The sequence below is a fragment of the Narcine bancroftii genome, chromosome 3 (genome assembly GCF_036971445.1).
Source record: "Narcine bancroftii isolate sNarBan1 chromosome 3, sNarBan1.hap1, whole genome shotgun sequence".
NCBI classification, from domain to species: Eukaryota; Metazoa; Chordata; class Chondrichthyes; order Torpediniformes; family Narcinidae; genus Narcine; species Narcine bancroftii.
Window position 1 is genome coordinate 2,221,645 of NC_091471.1, and position 14,724 is coordinate 2,236,368.

General features: G+C 49.1%; 1 protein-coding gene across 7 annotated transcripts in view; it reads right to left on the minus strand.

Moving 5' to 3' along the window:
• LOC138756927 (disintegrin and metalloproteinase domain-containing protein 19-like) overlaps positions 1-14,724 on the minus strand; it is a 173,790-nt gene that overhangs the window by 152,656 nt on the left and 6,410 nt on the right. For all 7 annotated transcript variants that reach the window (XM_069923357.1, XM_069923361.1, XM_069923360.1 and 4 more), the window contains exons 3-4: positions 3,241-3,350; positions 1,651-1,727 (exon numbers count right to left, since the gene is read on the minus strand). In XM_069923357.1, the coding sequence (XP_069779458.1) occupies positions 1,651-1,727; positions 3,241-3,350 (187 nt within the window). The remainder of the gene's footprint in view (positions 1-1,650; positions 1,728-3,240; positions 3,351-14,724) is intronic.

Here is a 14,724-nt window from a genome sequence, read left to right on the forward strand (position 1 = left end):
ACAGACCTACTGAGTGCATTACAGTGTGGGATGGGACCGGCTTTGCTCAAGATCGGAGCAGCTCAGAACATCACGCAAACCTCCTTCCCATCCACAGTCTGCATTTACACGTCCAGCTCCCTGGGAAAGGCAGCCGACCCACTGAAGGACCCATCACACCCTTCACAGCAACAGGTGAAATGCAGTCTTGGGGGGGGGGGGGGGGGAGGGTGGGAGGGGGCAAGGTTTCTGTAGGTGAACCTGTGAAAGGATTTCCACACAGTTGGAAAAGCATGGACTTAATCAATTCTACTTTTGCTGCCCTTAACCGTCCAGCTGGGAGAAGAGGTGTGGAGGGAAGGACCTGACTAGGGGGTCTGTGTCAGTCTGCATACTCCAACCTGCATGGTTAATGTAGCAGTTACAGCACCAGCGACTGGGATCAGGGTTCGAATCCCTCCCTGTCTGTGAGGAGTTTGCACACTCTCTCCGTGTCTGTGTGGGATTTCCCCAGGTGCTCTGGTTTCATCCCACCATTCAATTGGGTGGGACGGGCTTGTGGGTCGGAAGGGCCTGTTACCCTGCTGTATGTCTAAATTTAAAAATTTTTAAATGTACAAACCCAACTGGTGTGCATGGGTGTGCAAGTGCTGTGTGGGGTCTGTGTAGGTCTGCCTGCTCTGTCCCGTACACATACAGATCCTGTTGGTGCATGGGTGTGGAAGGTGCTGCGTGTGGAGTCTGTGTGGGTCTGCCTGCTCTGTCCAGTACACCCTTCCTACCTCATAGCCCTCTACTTTTTCTCATCCATGTGTCTGTCTAAGAGTTTCTTAAATGGCTCCACCACCATCCCTGACAAGGGATTCCAGGCCCCCACAACTCTCTGTGTCAAAACATACCCCTAATGTCTCCCCTTCACTTTATACACACGTCCTCTGGTGTTTGCTGATCCTGCCCTGGGAAACAAGCTGACCATCTCTGCCTCTCAGAATCTTGTAGACCTCTATTAAGTCTCCTCTCATCTTTCTACGCTCCAAAGAGAAAAGTCCCAGCTCTGCTCACCTTGCCTCATAAGACTTACTTTCCAATCCAGGCAACATCCTGGTAAATCTCCTCTGGCCCCTCTCCACAGCTTCCACATCCTTCCTGTAATGAGGTGACCAGAACTGAACACAATTCTCTAAGTGTGGTCTCACCAGAGATTTGTAGAGTTGTATCATGACCTCTCGACTCTCAAACTCAATCCCCCGATTAATGAATCCCAGCGCCCCATAGGCCTTCTCAACTATCCTATCGACCTGCATGGCAACCTTGAGGGATGTGTGGATTTGAACCCCAAGCTTTCTGAGGGCTCATTGCAGAGCAGCCGAGGGTTGGCACCATGAGATGGGTGAGGGTGGCCATAGATGTCAGGAACATCAGAGGCCTCACGCTGAAACAGGCAGGGTGCTGCAGACAGGCAGGTGAATCAAAATGGAACGGCAGTAACCCTGAACCAGCATCATGTGATAAAAATCTCCTCCACTCTGTCCTGTCACAGCCTCTTTCAATTGGCTAGCTCCTTCATCTCAACAGAGGAATCCTCACTGGATTTGGGAAGGTTAGACACTTCAGCTCAAGCACAAAGGTTTGATGAGAGTTACTTTCTTTTACACAGCAGGCCTGACTCACGTGTTCCTGCTCAGATCCAGGATGAACTCCTCTCCTGCAGACTCCACCCCAATGCTGATGCGGTTTGGGTGATTCTCCTGTGGAGGGATGAGGGAGAAGGGTCAGTGGTCTGGGCTCTGGGGGAAACACTGAGCTGCTGGGGGGGGGGGGGGGGGGAGAATGGGCCTCAGCAGATCAGATAGCATCCAGCGCTGGATATGAACAGTCAGCGTTGAATGGCCAACCCCCCCCACCCCCCCCCCCCACCCCCCCCCACCCCCCCCCACCCCCCCCACCCCCCCCCAACCCCCCCCCAACCCTGGGATACAGCATTGCTGATCAGCAACAAACAAAGTGGGAATGAAGGGGTCTATCCTGGTTACCAGTGGTGTACCACAGGGGATACAGAGATAGGTGGAGGGGCAGATAGTAAGGGGAAATGGAAAGGCTGCAGACAGACTTTGATCGATAAGGAGAACAGGCAGAGAAGAGGCAAATGAAATATAATGTTGGAGAGTGGACGGTCGTGCACTTTGGTGGAAGGACTAAAAAGGGCCGACTGCTATTTGGATGGGGAGAAAATTTAAAATTCAACGGTGCAAAGGGACTTGAGAGTCCTCATGCACGAACCCTAAAGGTGAACCTCCAGGTTGAGTCAGTGGTGAAGAAGGCGAATGCAGGGTTGACATTCATATCTAGAGGGGATAGGATACAAGAGCAGGGATGTGATGTTGAGGCTTTATAAGGCCCTGGAGAGGCCTCACTTGGAGAATGGGGTTCAGTTTTGGGCTCCTTATTTAAGAAAGCAAATGCTGGTGATGGAGAAGGTTCAGAAAATGCTGGAACAAAGGGATTAGCATATGAGGAACATTTAACGGCTCTTGGTCTGGAGTGCTTGGAGTTCAGAAGAATGAGGGGGGAATCTCACAGAAGCATTTTGAATGTTGAAAGGCCAAGACAGAGTAGATGTGGCAAAGTTGTTTCCCATGGTGAGTGGGGATGGGGGAGGGGGTTGTGGGGTGGGAGAGTCTAGGACTAGAGTTCAGGATTGAAGGGTGCCCATTTAAAACAGAGATGTGGAGGAATTCCTTCAGCCAGAGAGCAGTGAACCCTTGGAATTTGCTACCATGGGCGGTTGTGCAGGCCAGGTCGTTGGGTGTATTTAAGGTCGAGATTGAATAGTCAGGGAATGAAAGATTATGGGGAGAAGGCCAGGTAATGGGGCTGAGTGGGAGAATAGATCAGCTCATGATGGAATGGCGGAGCAAACTCGATGGGTCCTGTTTTTGTGCTGTAGTATTCTCTGGGTGGACAGAATCTTTACCCCCACGGCACAAGTGTCAGACACTGGGGGATGCATTTAAGGTGAGGGGCAGGGTTCAGGGAAGATGTGTGGGCCAAATATTTTACACAGTGAGTGGTGGGCACCTGGATCAGGCTGGGGATAGTGATGGAACAGATACAACTGTGCTGGAAGACATGATCTGTGTGGATGGGTCAGTACAGTCACACAGGCCGAAGGACTGTACGTCCATGATACTCTCCCTGCTGGGGTGGACCCGTGTCCACTCGGGCCCCTTGACAGCCCGTGGAAGCTGCCCCGTGAATTACCTGAGACAAGGCTGCTAAACTCCGCTTGGTCTTCCCAGACATCACGTACGGGAACACCACTCGGTAATCCGTCAGCTCCTCCAGAAGCCTCTGTGTGTGGTATGGCTCGTCTAGTGCAGACACAAAGGAAAAACCAGCATTTCAGTGGAGATCACGCCACTCAATGCACAAGGTTCTCGTTGCTCGGGCCGGGCCAGTCTCAGCACCAGGGAACACTGAACACCAAGCAGCCTGGGTGTTGGAGTTGGAAACAAAGACCCAAGCTCGGCCTTTCATAATCTTATAAAGTTCCATTCATCTCTCTCATTCTCTGTCACTCCAAAGAAAGACATGACATGTTCTCCAATCCAGGCAACTTCCTGGTAAATCTCCTTTACACCCTCTCCATAGTTTCCACGTCCTTCCTGTAATGAGGCGACCAGAACTGAACGCAATAATCTAAGTGTGGTCCAACCACAAAATATAGGAGCAGAAACAGGCCATTCGGCCCATCGAGTCTGCCCCACCATTTAATCATGAGCTGATCCATTTCCCCACTCAGCCCCACTGCCCGGCCTTCTCCCCATAACCTTTGACGCCCTGGCTAATCAAGAGCCTGTCAATCTCTGCCTTAAATACACCCAGTGACCTGGATTCCACAATCGCCTGTGGCAACAAATTCCACAGATTCACCAGCCTCTGGCTGAAGAAATACCTCCACGTCTCTGTTCAAAGTGGACGCCCTTCAATCCTGAAGTTGTGTCCTCTTGTCCTCGACTCTCGCACCGTGGGAAACAACCTTTCTACATCGACTCTGGTTTTTAACTGCCTTTATCATTCTAGACATTGATTCAGATTTCAATTGCCATGCCAAAATTTTATGCGCTTTTCCCCCCTAACTCATAATATTTCTGATTAGATCTTTGAAATAAACGTTCAACCTTATAAGTTTGTAATGTATTATATTTCAATTTCATAGAATCCAGATTAGGATTTTTCTCCTAATTTAATTTACCATTCTGTAACTCTTTTTCCAAACCACTAATATCTTTTTCCAACTTACCTACTTCCACTAAGTATTGTTTTTTCAACTTAACTGTAAAACTAATAATTTGACCCCTTAAAAAGGCTTTTAAAGCATCCCATAAACAAACTTACTATTCACCAAATCCATATTTATATCAAAAAACTGTTGAATTTGTTCAGTAATAAATTTACAAAATTCATCATTTTTCAACAAAGAATTAAATCTCCAGCGATAAATCATCTTGTCTGTTCCCGCATATGTTTATAAAACCAATGAATGAGCCAACAAGATCCTTGATTCATATTTATAAGCAAAACTACATTATTCATTAATTGAGTTGGTAACAAAAAAAATCAATTTTAGAATGTATCATATTGAGCTGAATGATACGAATAATCTCTTTTAGATTCAACTTCCTCGATACATCAACTAAGTTAAATTCCTTCATCAAAAACAATTTCTTACCCATCTTCTTCCAAAATATCACTTGACCCGACTTATTAACCAAAGGATCTAAACAACAATTAAAGTCACCCCCTATTATAATTTGATCTTTAGAATATGACAAATTAATCAAAACATCCTGAAAGAAACAGCTCATCGACCACATTTGGTGAATAAATATTCAATCAAAGTCCAAGATTGTGAAAAATCTTTACAATTGACTATCAATACCCTTTCAACTGACTCATACACCGACTCCAAAGTAAAAGGTAAAATCGTCACCCCTCTAGCTTTAGAATTAAGAGAATACATGACCTGTCCTACCCAACCTCTTATGGTTAACTTTAAATTTCTTAATATAAGTTAATACCCCTTTGCGTTTAATCAGATAATTCACATTGAATGGAGCAACCTTTAAATTAGCCATCTACTCTCTAATCGCCATAATCCATGCAGCCAGGTCTCCATCTCAACAAAATAAAACAACACCTCTCCTCAAAGAATAAGAAAAAAGAATACAAATACCTATTTTTTTTAAACCCCAAACCTCCCTCCTCTTTTAAGTACCAAGTACTACTCCCCCTAAAACACGGGTAGCGACCCAAGCCACTCGGCGAGTGACGGTGTCGGCTGAGCTCCAATGAGGCCTTGCGTCTCCCCCAGATTCACCACGTTGTATGAGTCCACAGCTTCAAGTACGATAAAGCTTCCTCCGGATCTTTATTCATCCATCAAAACCTCTTCAGAATCACTTGAATCCTGCTGCTGTGACTCTTCCAACCGATCTTTCCTCCCTTCCTTCTTTTTTTCCCTTCTGAACCCCATTTCCGTTCTTTTTCAACATTTGAGGTGACGAAGATCGACCTTTCGAAAGATTCCTACTCCCCCATAAAAATCTTTTAAAACCACAGAGAATCTGAAAGCAAATTTATCACCTTTCTGCCAAAGAACAGCTTTCACTGAATTAAATTCTTTACGTCTTTTAATAATATTTTGACTAAGATCCGCATGGAAAAAAACTTTTCTGTTTTGAACCATCAGCGAACCTCCATGTTGCTTTGCATTCTGAACTGCCAATCTTAAAATTAACTCTCTATCCTGATATCTCAGACACCTGATCAAAACAGATCGAGGTGGTTGACCAGGCATCATTTTTTTTTTTCTCAAAACTCTATGCGCTCTGTTCAATTCCAAACCATCTGGAAACATTTCAGCCCCTAACACATCCGGTATCCATTTTTGAAAAAATTTAACCGCTTCTGACCCTTCAAAGTCTTCGGGTTAATCCCATGATCTTCACATTAATCCTACAGCTCTAATTCTCCAATGAATCCATTTTATTCAATAGATCTGCTTTCTCAATCCTCCATCCTGGAAAAGAATCATCCTACGAGTCAAATTTTTTGACATTGTTCAATATCTCAAACACAATCTTCCATCTTCTTAACTTTTTCTCGAACTTTATCCACCACTTTTGCATAATTCGCTACATCAGCTTTAACAGTTGAAATATCTTCCATAACATTTGCCAATTTACTTCTTTTCTTTGGCTTGGCTTCACGGACGAAGATTTATGGAGGGGGTAAATGTCCATGTCAGCTGCAGGCTCGTTTGTGGCTGACAAGTCCAATGTGGGACAGGCAGACACGATTGCAGCGGTTGCAGGGGAAAATTGGTTGGTTGGGGTTGGGTGTTGGGTTTTTCCTCCTTTGCCTTTTGTCAGTGAGGTGGGCTCTGCGGTCTTCTTCAAAGGAGGTTGCTGCCCGCCAAACTGTGAAGCGCCAAGATGCACGGTTGGAGGCGATATCAGCCCACTGGCGGTGGTCAATGTGGCAGGCACCAAGAGATTTCTTTAGGCAGTCCTTGTACCTTTTCTTTGGTGCACCTCTGTCACGGTGGCCAGTGGAGAGCTCGCCATATAGCACGATCTTGGGAAGGCGATGGTCCTCCATTCTGGAGACGTGACCTACCCAGCGCAGTTGGATCTTCAACAGCATGGATTCGATGCTGTCGGCCTCTGCCATCTCGAGTACTTCGATGTTGGAGATGAAGTTGGTCCAATGAATGTTGAGGATGGAGCGGAGATTACACAGGTGAAAGTGTTCTAGGAGCCGTAGGTGATGCCAGTAGAGGACCCAAGATTCGGAGGCCAGACCGGGGCCTCCGCCTGCCTCACTCTGCCGAGGCCGGGGCTGCCGCCTCCCCCTCGCTTTTTACATTTTACACCCCAGTTACACATCCAACCTTATCTTAAATGTCATCTTCAGAGCTGGTCTCTTGTTGCTTCTCCTCTCTCACCTTTCCAGCTCCTTCAACTCCTTCTTTGACTACTTTAACTTTTTTCTCCTCCTCCCCTCGGATCTGAGACCTGCTCTCTGCCGATCCAGACTCATTGGATCGATGAGCACCACACCCTCCCCCTCGGAGTGGAAGACACTTGGAATAGTGCGCTTGCGCACAGGTTGTTCAGCTTCAGTAGATCATCGCGCAGCATCTTGTCTAGGACTCCACGATCCACGCGCTTGCATCACCGTCGGGGTCATCGGCCGTTGACGCTGGATGTGAGGAGAGGGAATACTCGAGGTACCTGGTTCCAACTCCAAGGTAGGCTGAACTTCTTCCAAACTTACTGCTGCTTGACCTCCCATCCCTCATTCTCAAAAAACATACTATGCGCAGTGGGTCCCCAATTATGCCGACAGGGCCCACCCATTCATAAAGACCTCAACTTTTCCCCTCAGCCCTGCTGCTATCAAAGCCTTCGAAGAAATCAGGGATCTGATCGTGAACGCAACCCTGCGATCCATTGACAAGACGGTCCCTTTTCAGGTTGAGACCGACGCCTCAGGCTGCCACCCTGAATCAAGAGGGGCAGCCGGTGGCTTTTTTCTCGCAGACCCTCTAGGGGTCCGAGGTAAGACACTCGGAAGTGGAAAAGGAGACCCAGGCCATTGTGGGAGCAGTGCGGAACTGGAGACATTTTCTGGCCTTTAAACGCTTCACCCTTCTCATGGACCAACGATCTGTGGCATTCATATTTGATAACCAGACAGGGGGAAGATAAAGAACGATAAAATCTTGCACTGGAGGATAGAATTGTCGACATACAGCTACGACATCCTATACCATTCAGGGAGGCTCAATGAGCCCTCAGATCCATTGTCCAGGGGCACTTATACGGCCCTTAATCACATGTCCCAGCTGCAGGGCTTGCACAACGAGCTGGGCCACCCGGGAGTCACAAGGCTCTTCCACTTTGTCAGGGCCCAAAACCTCAGTGAAGGTTCTCAGTGGAGGAGGTACGGATAGTAAACAGGGGTTGCCCCATCTGTGCGGAGTGTAAACCACAGTTCCACTGGTCAGGCAACGTCCCCTTAAAAAAAGTTACCAGGCCTTTCGAGCGGCTTAGCCTTGACTTCAAAGGCCTGCTCCTGTCCTTCGACAGGAGCATCTATTGCCTAAACGCTATCGAAGAGTACTCACCCTTCCCCTTTGCTATTCCATGTCCTGATGTCATTTCAGCCACAGTAATAAAGTGCCTGCAATCTATATTCAGCTTGTGTGGGTACCCTAGCTATATACACACAGATAGGGGTGCTGCCTTCATGAGCACCGAGGTCCAACAGTACCTCAGGGATTGAGGCATTGTGACCAGTCGCACTACGAGTTATAACCCTAGGAGGAACAGGCAGGTAGAAAGGGAGAACGCCACCATCTGGAAGACGGTCCTGCTAACTCTCAAAGCAAAGGACCTACCAGTAGCAAGGTGACAAGATGTGTTACCGGAGGCTCTGCAATCCATACGCTCTTTATTGTGTACCGCCATTAACGTGACACCACATGACCATATCTTTTCTTTCCCGAGGAAAGCTGTGACAGGCACCGTGCTACCTAGATGGCTGATGTCGCCAGGACCGGCCCTCCTCCGCAAGCATTGCAATGCCACAGGACGGACCCGCTGGGGGAGCCTGAGGAAGTGAGGCACGCGAACCCTCACTATGCCTACATTGCATTCGAGGATGGACGTGAAGACTCAGTGGCCACCAGGGTCCTTGCACCAGCAGGAGACATAGGCAATGCAGAAGAACTACAGACCCCTACAGATCGGCAGGACGGGATGGCAGACGACACAGGAGCACCACAGGCTCCGGAGGATCAGCAGAAAGGAACCACGGTCAATGTGGGAGGGTCGCGGACCCCCATGGAGCAGCATGAAGAGCAGCAGACAAACACACCCCCATGGGCGGAAAGCCCTGCACCCACTCACCATACCCTCACCAAGACCCCCAGGCCCTGGCACCCCCCACCTCCCCTGCCTCGGCCCCCCGAAGGTCCATAAGGAAGCGGAAACCATGTCAAATACTGGACTTATGAATGGGTGCAAAGAGAGAGGGGTGAGGGTCAGTCACAATTTTTTAAGGGGGGGGTTGAATGTGGTGGTATGTCATTACACCACATGTGTCAATGAGATTCCCCCCCCCCACCCCCTTTCTCCTAAATCCTAACGAGTTCAGGCCAAAAGCTGTCAAACCCTCCTCGTGTGATAACCCCTTTATTCCCGTATTCATCCTTGTGACCTGCTCTGAACCCTCTCCAACGTCAGCACATCCTTTCTCCCAGTATTGTGAGCTACAACATTACTACATGACTCTTAAGCTCAATCCCTCGACCAATGAAGTCCAGCATCCCATACTCTAGACTACATGATCTCTCTGTTCCTCCACCCTGCTGTGATTCCTGCCACCTCTCCTGGGTTCAATGATGCAGCAGGTATCTCTGCCAGGGTCTCTGCAACTTTTTTCTCCATTTCTCACATTGCCATGGGACATGTCAAAATTCAGTTTATTGTCAGGTAATGAAAACTTGTGTCATATTACATGAAATTGCCTTTTGCCTGCTTTAAGGCAGACAGATTCACCATCGGCAGAAATTGCCTGAAGTGCCTCTTACAGTCAGAGAAAAGGAAGCAAAAGGGAGTCCCCCAGACTCAACGTGTCCATGGATTCGCCTACAGCGTTTCTGTAGCCCCCACAACCACAGAGTCCAGTCCCAACCGTCGGCAACCTGAACTCCAGATCCAAGCCTCCGACATGGTCGGGAGCCCTTCAGTGCCCTCTTGCATCCCAGTTCCGATACAAGCTAGCCCTTCAGTCTCCAGCAGCCCGCGGCCTGCGTGGGTTCCTTGAGTCACCAACAGCCTGCCGTTTGGGTTCTTCTCCTCAGTACCTATCACTGGTCTGTACCATGATCACCATCTCCTCTGCTTCTCCTTCTCAGCTGGGGTGAGGGGGGGGAAGGGGAGGAGTGGTCCCTCCCTCTGGTCTTCCCTATGGTGCCCTGCATTAGTACTCTGCTTCCTTGGAGTCTGCAATCCCCTGGCTGCTGCCGATCTCAGGCGTTGTCATCTTGGGCGCAGACCCCCCCGGTCACAGAATTTTTAAAAACCACCGTTGGCTCCTTTAATGGGCTGTTTAGACTGCACGGAGCTGATGGCAGTTGGACACCATGGGTCTCCGTCAGTGGCAGTGCTGAGGTTACGGTGCTTTCTCCCCTGACTTCCACTCCCCAGCCTCCATGCCAGGGTTACTAAAAAGGAGAAATAATTGTTGACGTGCTTGCCCATCACCTGTGGCTACATTCGTAGACAACTTTGTTGAACGTTAAGGAGTCTCATCTCTCCTGGTTAGTCTTTTGCCCTCATACACACAGGAATGTTCTGTCCGGCTGCATCACTGTGTGGGACGGTAGCTGCAAACCATCAAAGGTCAATACAGAGGATCATCAAAAGTGCCGAGAAGATCACTGGGGTGATCTCTGGCCAGGGTGACCCGTCCAGTACGGACACTGCAACTGAAGAAGGCAACGGGAAACCACTTCAGTGCTTTTCCCTTGTATAATCATGAACTCAACCTCGACTACGGTCTCAGTTCAAAGATGGAGCCTTTACTGAAGGAGAACTGGGGAGGCAACAACTACATTTTGGAGGGGCAGAGATTGTGCCAGATGAAGAGACCTGATCGCCCACGCCGAACGGCCAGGCACCTGAATGATAAATGATGTACTTATTTGTGCTGTACATGTTTTGTGCATGTGTGTTCACCAGAGTCCAGGGAAAGGCTGTTCCGTGAGGTTGTACATGTACAGTCAGATGGTTTATTTACATTTTAAATATTTTTAAATTTACACAAACTGCACAGTAACAGGCCCTTTTGGTCCACAAGTCTATGCTATTCAATTACACCTCACTGGCCTACAAGCCCCCGGTACATTTCGAACAGTGGGAGGAAACTGGAGCCCCTGGGGAAAACCCCGGCACAGGATGGGCACCCCGGTCCCGGGATTAGGGTTGCGCTGACTGCTACACTAGCAGGGCCACCCAATGATCATAAACGAACAGGATCGAGGATTCTCCTTATCTGCTAGAGCCAGCTCATCCCTGCTGATTGCCCTCTCATGAATTCCTCCATCTTCTACACCAGCCTTTCTCATCCTTTTTTCAGCTACAGCCCCCATCCCCTCGGACCCTGACCAAACTTTATGGGCTCCCTTCCCTGTGCATCAATCACCTTTGGGTTTCTCCGTACTTCTCTCTTCCTAACTACATGAAAAGAAAACAAGGCTTTTACTTCAATGTGTGCTGTGGCCCCCAGGGCGGCTGTAGGGCCCCCACTGTATGACTGCTCTACATTGCACACAGGATTCACGACCCATCTGTCTTTCCCTGACAAGCACCTCTTTTCTCTTCATCAGATCTTCCCTATCTCTGGCCACCTGGATTCCCTATTCCTGACAATCTTGCCCTTCAGTCCAACAGGAATGTGTCCCTGGACTCTCCCTGAATCTCTGTGAACAGCCTTCCACATTGCAGACCCCTACATTACCTACAAACAGCCCCTCCCTGTCAGATGCTGAGAGCTCCTTCCCCGCACGGATGGCCCCCTTCTTCCCACTGACCATGCCTCAGTTACCCATCCTGTCCCATTCCCAAACATCTCCCCCACCCATCACATGGGAAAAGACTCTCCGGCTACTTAACAGAGAACCATAGAACACTACAGCACAGAAACAGGGCCCTTCGGCCCCTCTAGTCTGTGCCAAACATTTACTGCCTAGTCTCACTGACCTGCACCCCAGTCTTTTGAAGTCCATACCATTTCCATCCATGGACCTGCCCACATTCTTCTTAAATGTTAAAACTGAGCCCGCATTCACCACCTCAGCTGGCAGCTCGTTCCACACCCCCATCACTCTCTGTGTGAAGAGGTTCCCCCTCATGTTCCCTCTAAACTTTTCCCCTTTCACCCTTAACCCATCTCCTCTGGTTTGTATCTCACCTCTCCTCAGTGGAAAAAGCCGACCTACATTTACTCTGTCTGTACTCCTTGTAGTGGCCCGCTCCATAGGACGACACAAGAAACGGCCGTCGAACACAGTGATCGAACAGATGACATCTGAGCTGAGTGGCCCGTTAAGCCACAACAGCAGGGCTAAACCAGTCAATCACCTGCAGCGGACCAGTCCGCGGCCGGCAGATCACAAGCCGTGCCCGTGGTGATGTGGCAGACAGCCTATAAAAGGTGGAGCAGATAGCCGAATAAACTCAGTATCGACTGCACTCTCTCGGTGTGAGCCTATTTCTTCGATCAATAACCCTGAGTTGTAACCGTAGCAGTGTGGTACTGTGTGACCCCGACTGGTCCAAACGGTGCTTTGGTCTCAATGATGGGAGATCAACCTGCAATCAACACAGCGTAACCACGGGTGTAGTTCCAGCAGGCCGAGGCACAGTCCACCATTCATCAGATCTCCTCCAACGACACGCACTACTACTATGTATTAAGCACCCTCAAGCAGGACACCGCAGCTCACATCATCGACTTCCTCCAGCAGCCCCCAGAGCAAGGGAAGTATGTGGCCATCAAGGAGCTACCAACCCATGCTTTCAGGCTCTCGAAGCGCAAGCGCATGGCCCGACTGTTGCACATTGACGGTTTTGGGGGGCAGGGCCCCTTCCTCCCTCAGAGGCGACATGTTTGCTCTTGACGATGGCCACACCTCTTTCCCGCTGTTCCAGCAGATCTTTCTGGAGTGGCTGCCTGACGACATCCGGCTGCTTATCGCAATAAGAGGATTTCGACAACCCAAGAAAGGTAGCTGCCCGAGCAGACGTGCTATAGGCAGCAAAGAGAGATGCCTGTGCTACGCTGGAACAGGTTACACCTCGACAATGAGCCAGGAAGCTCGCAGACCGACCGACTGACTGACTGACCGACCGACCACCCAAGCGATGGACCCCATCGGTGGGCAGTACTGTTTATATCATAAATGGTGGGCTTCCAAGGCCCATTGATGTCCTTCCCCCTGCTTGTTCCAGGGAAACGCCCAGGCCAACTGTCATTAATGGCTGCAACGACCGGCTGACTACACAGCCTCCTCCACATCCAGGACTCCCTGTCGGGCCATCCCTGGTTGACAACGGGGCCCAAATCAGCATCCTTCCCCCGTGAAGCTTTGAGGCACGCAGCAGGAAGGTGGACTAAGAACTACAGGCGGCCAACGACTCTAATATCCAAACATTCGGAACCCGCACAATTCCCCTTTGCTTCAGGGATGAATGTTTCACATGGAAGTTCACGGTGGCAGTCGTGAAGCCACTGTTACTGGGGGCCAACTTCCTTGGGCCAACTCCTTGAGGGTGGACATTAAGGGTCATCAGCTGATACACCTCTGGACTTTTCAAACCCTCTCACTCAATGGCACTGAAGTTACTGCCCCCCTCCTGCACTCGGTGATTACTGCCGATAATGAATTCACTCAAACCAAAGGCTGCAGGAGGTTGGAGGCCCCACAGAGTCTACCACTGCCTCAACGAGGCCTCCACGCCCGACAGGTATCCCGTGCCCTATATCCAGGACTTCACTGCTCATCTGTCAGGGGCATGGATATTCTCTCTGGTGGGCCTCATCAGGGATTATCATCAGATCCCAGTCCAGCCTGATGACATTGCACAGACGGCCATTATAACGCCCTTTGGTTTGTTTGAGTTCCTCCGCATGCCCTTCGGGATAAAAAACGCAGCTCAAACCTTCCAGAGGTTAATGGACAAAATGGGCCGGGATCTGCAATTTGTCTTCATTTATTTAGACGATATTTTGATAACCAGCTGCAACGGTACTGAGCACGCCACTCACTGAAGACTATTGTGATCCACACTAAGTGAGTTTGGCTCAACCATCAATCCGGCCAAGTGCCAGTTTGGCTGAGAGACAAATGATTCCCTTGGGCATCACATTGACCAACATGGAGCCAGGCCATAGCCTGAAAAAGTGGGCACTATTTGACCCTTCCCTATCAACTGTGAAGGGCCTGCAAGAGTTCGCAGGTATGGAGTGACGGATGATATCATATTTTATATTGTATATAGATATGTTTTTAGGAGATAGATTGTGGGGGTCTAATGTAGGTCACCAAACAGATCTCATTTAAATTGCAAGAACTTTGCTCAAACCAGACACACTGGGCCCAGGGCCTTTGTAAAGAAAATAAAAACTCTTTTGCTAAAGTTTTCATAAGGAGGTGAAAATAGTAGAACCCAAACTCTAGAGATTTCACATGTAGGTGATAATTGGACATGCTGTGGATTATTGTTTTGAAAGCAACAAGATGAATGAACTCTGAAGATTGGGTCTGGAGCCGCATTCTATCTGAATGCAGTTGGCTGTTCTAAGAGGGCCATGTGGTTTTCTCTGAGTAAGTGTGAGAGAGAGAGAGAGAGAGAGAGAGAGAGAGAGAGAGAGAGAGAGAATTCAGTTCTACAGTTCAGCATCAGCAGCTGGGACTGGAATAGGACAAGCTGGCAAACTTGTTTAAAACAACCCATCTTCCAAATGGAGTTTTTCCACAAGCTTGCCAGCTTGTTGGAACCCCTATTTTGAAGACAGTTTGTGAGTTCTGAGTTCAGCCTGTTGAAATCCCTTGTGGTTCATGCAAGAGGAAATGGTTGGCTAGAGTGTTTTCCTAAAATAAGGGAAACA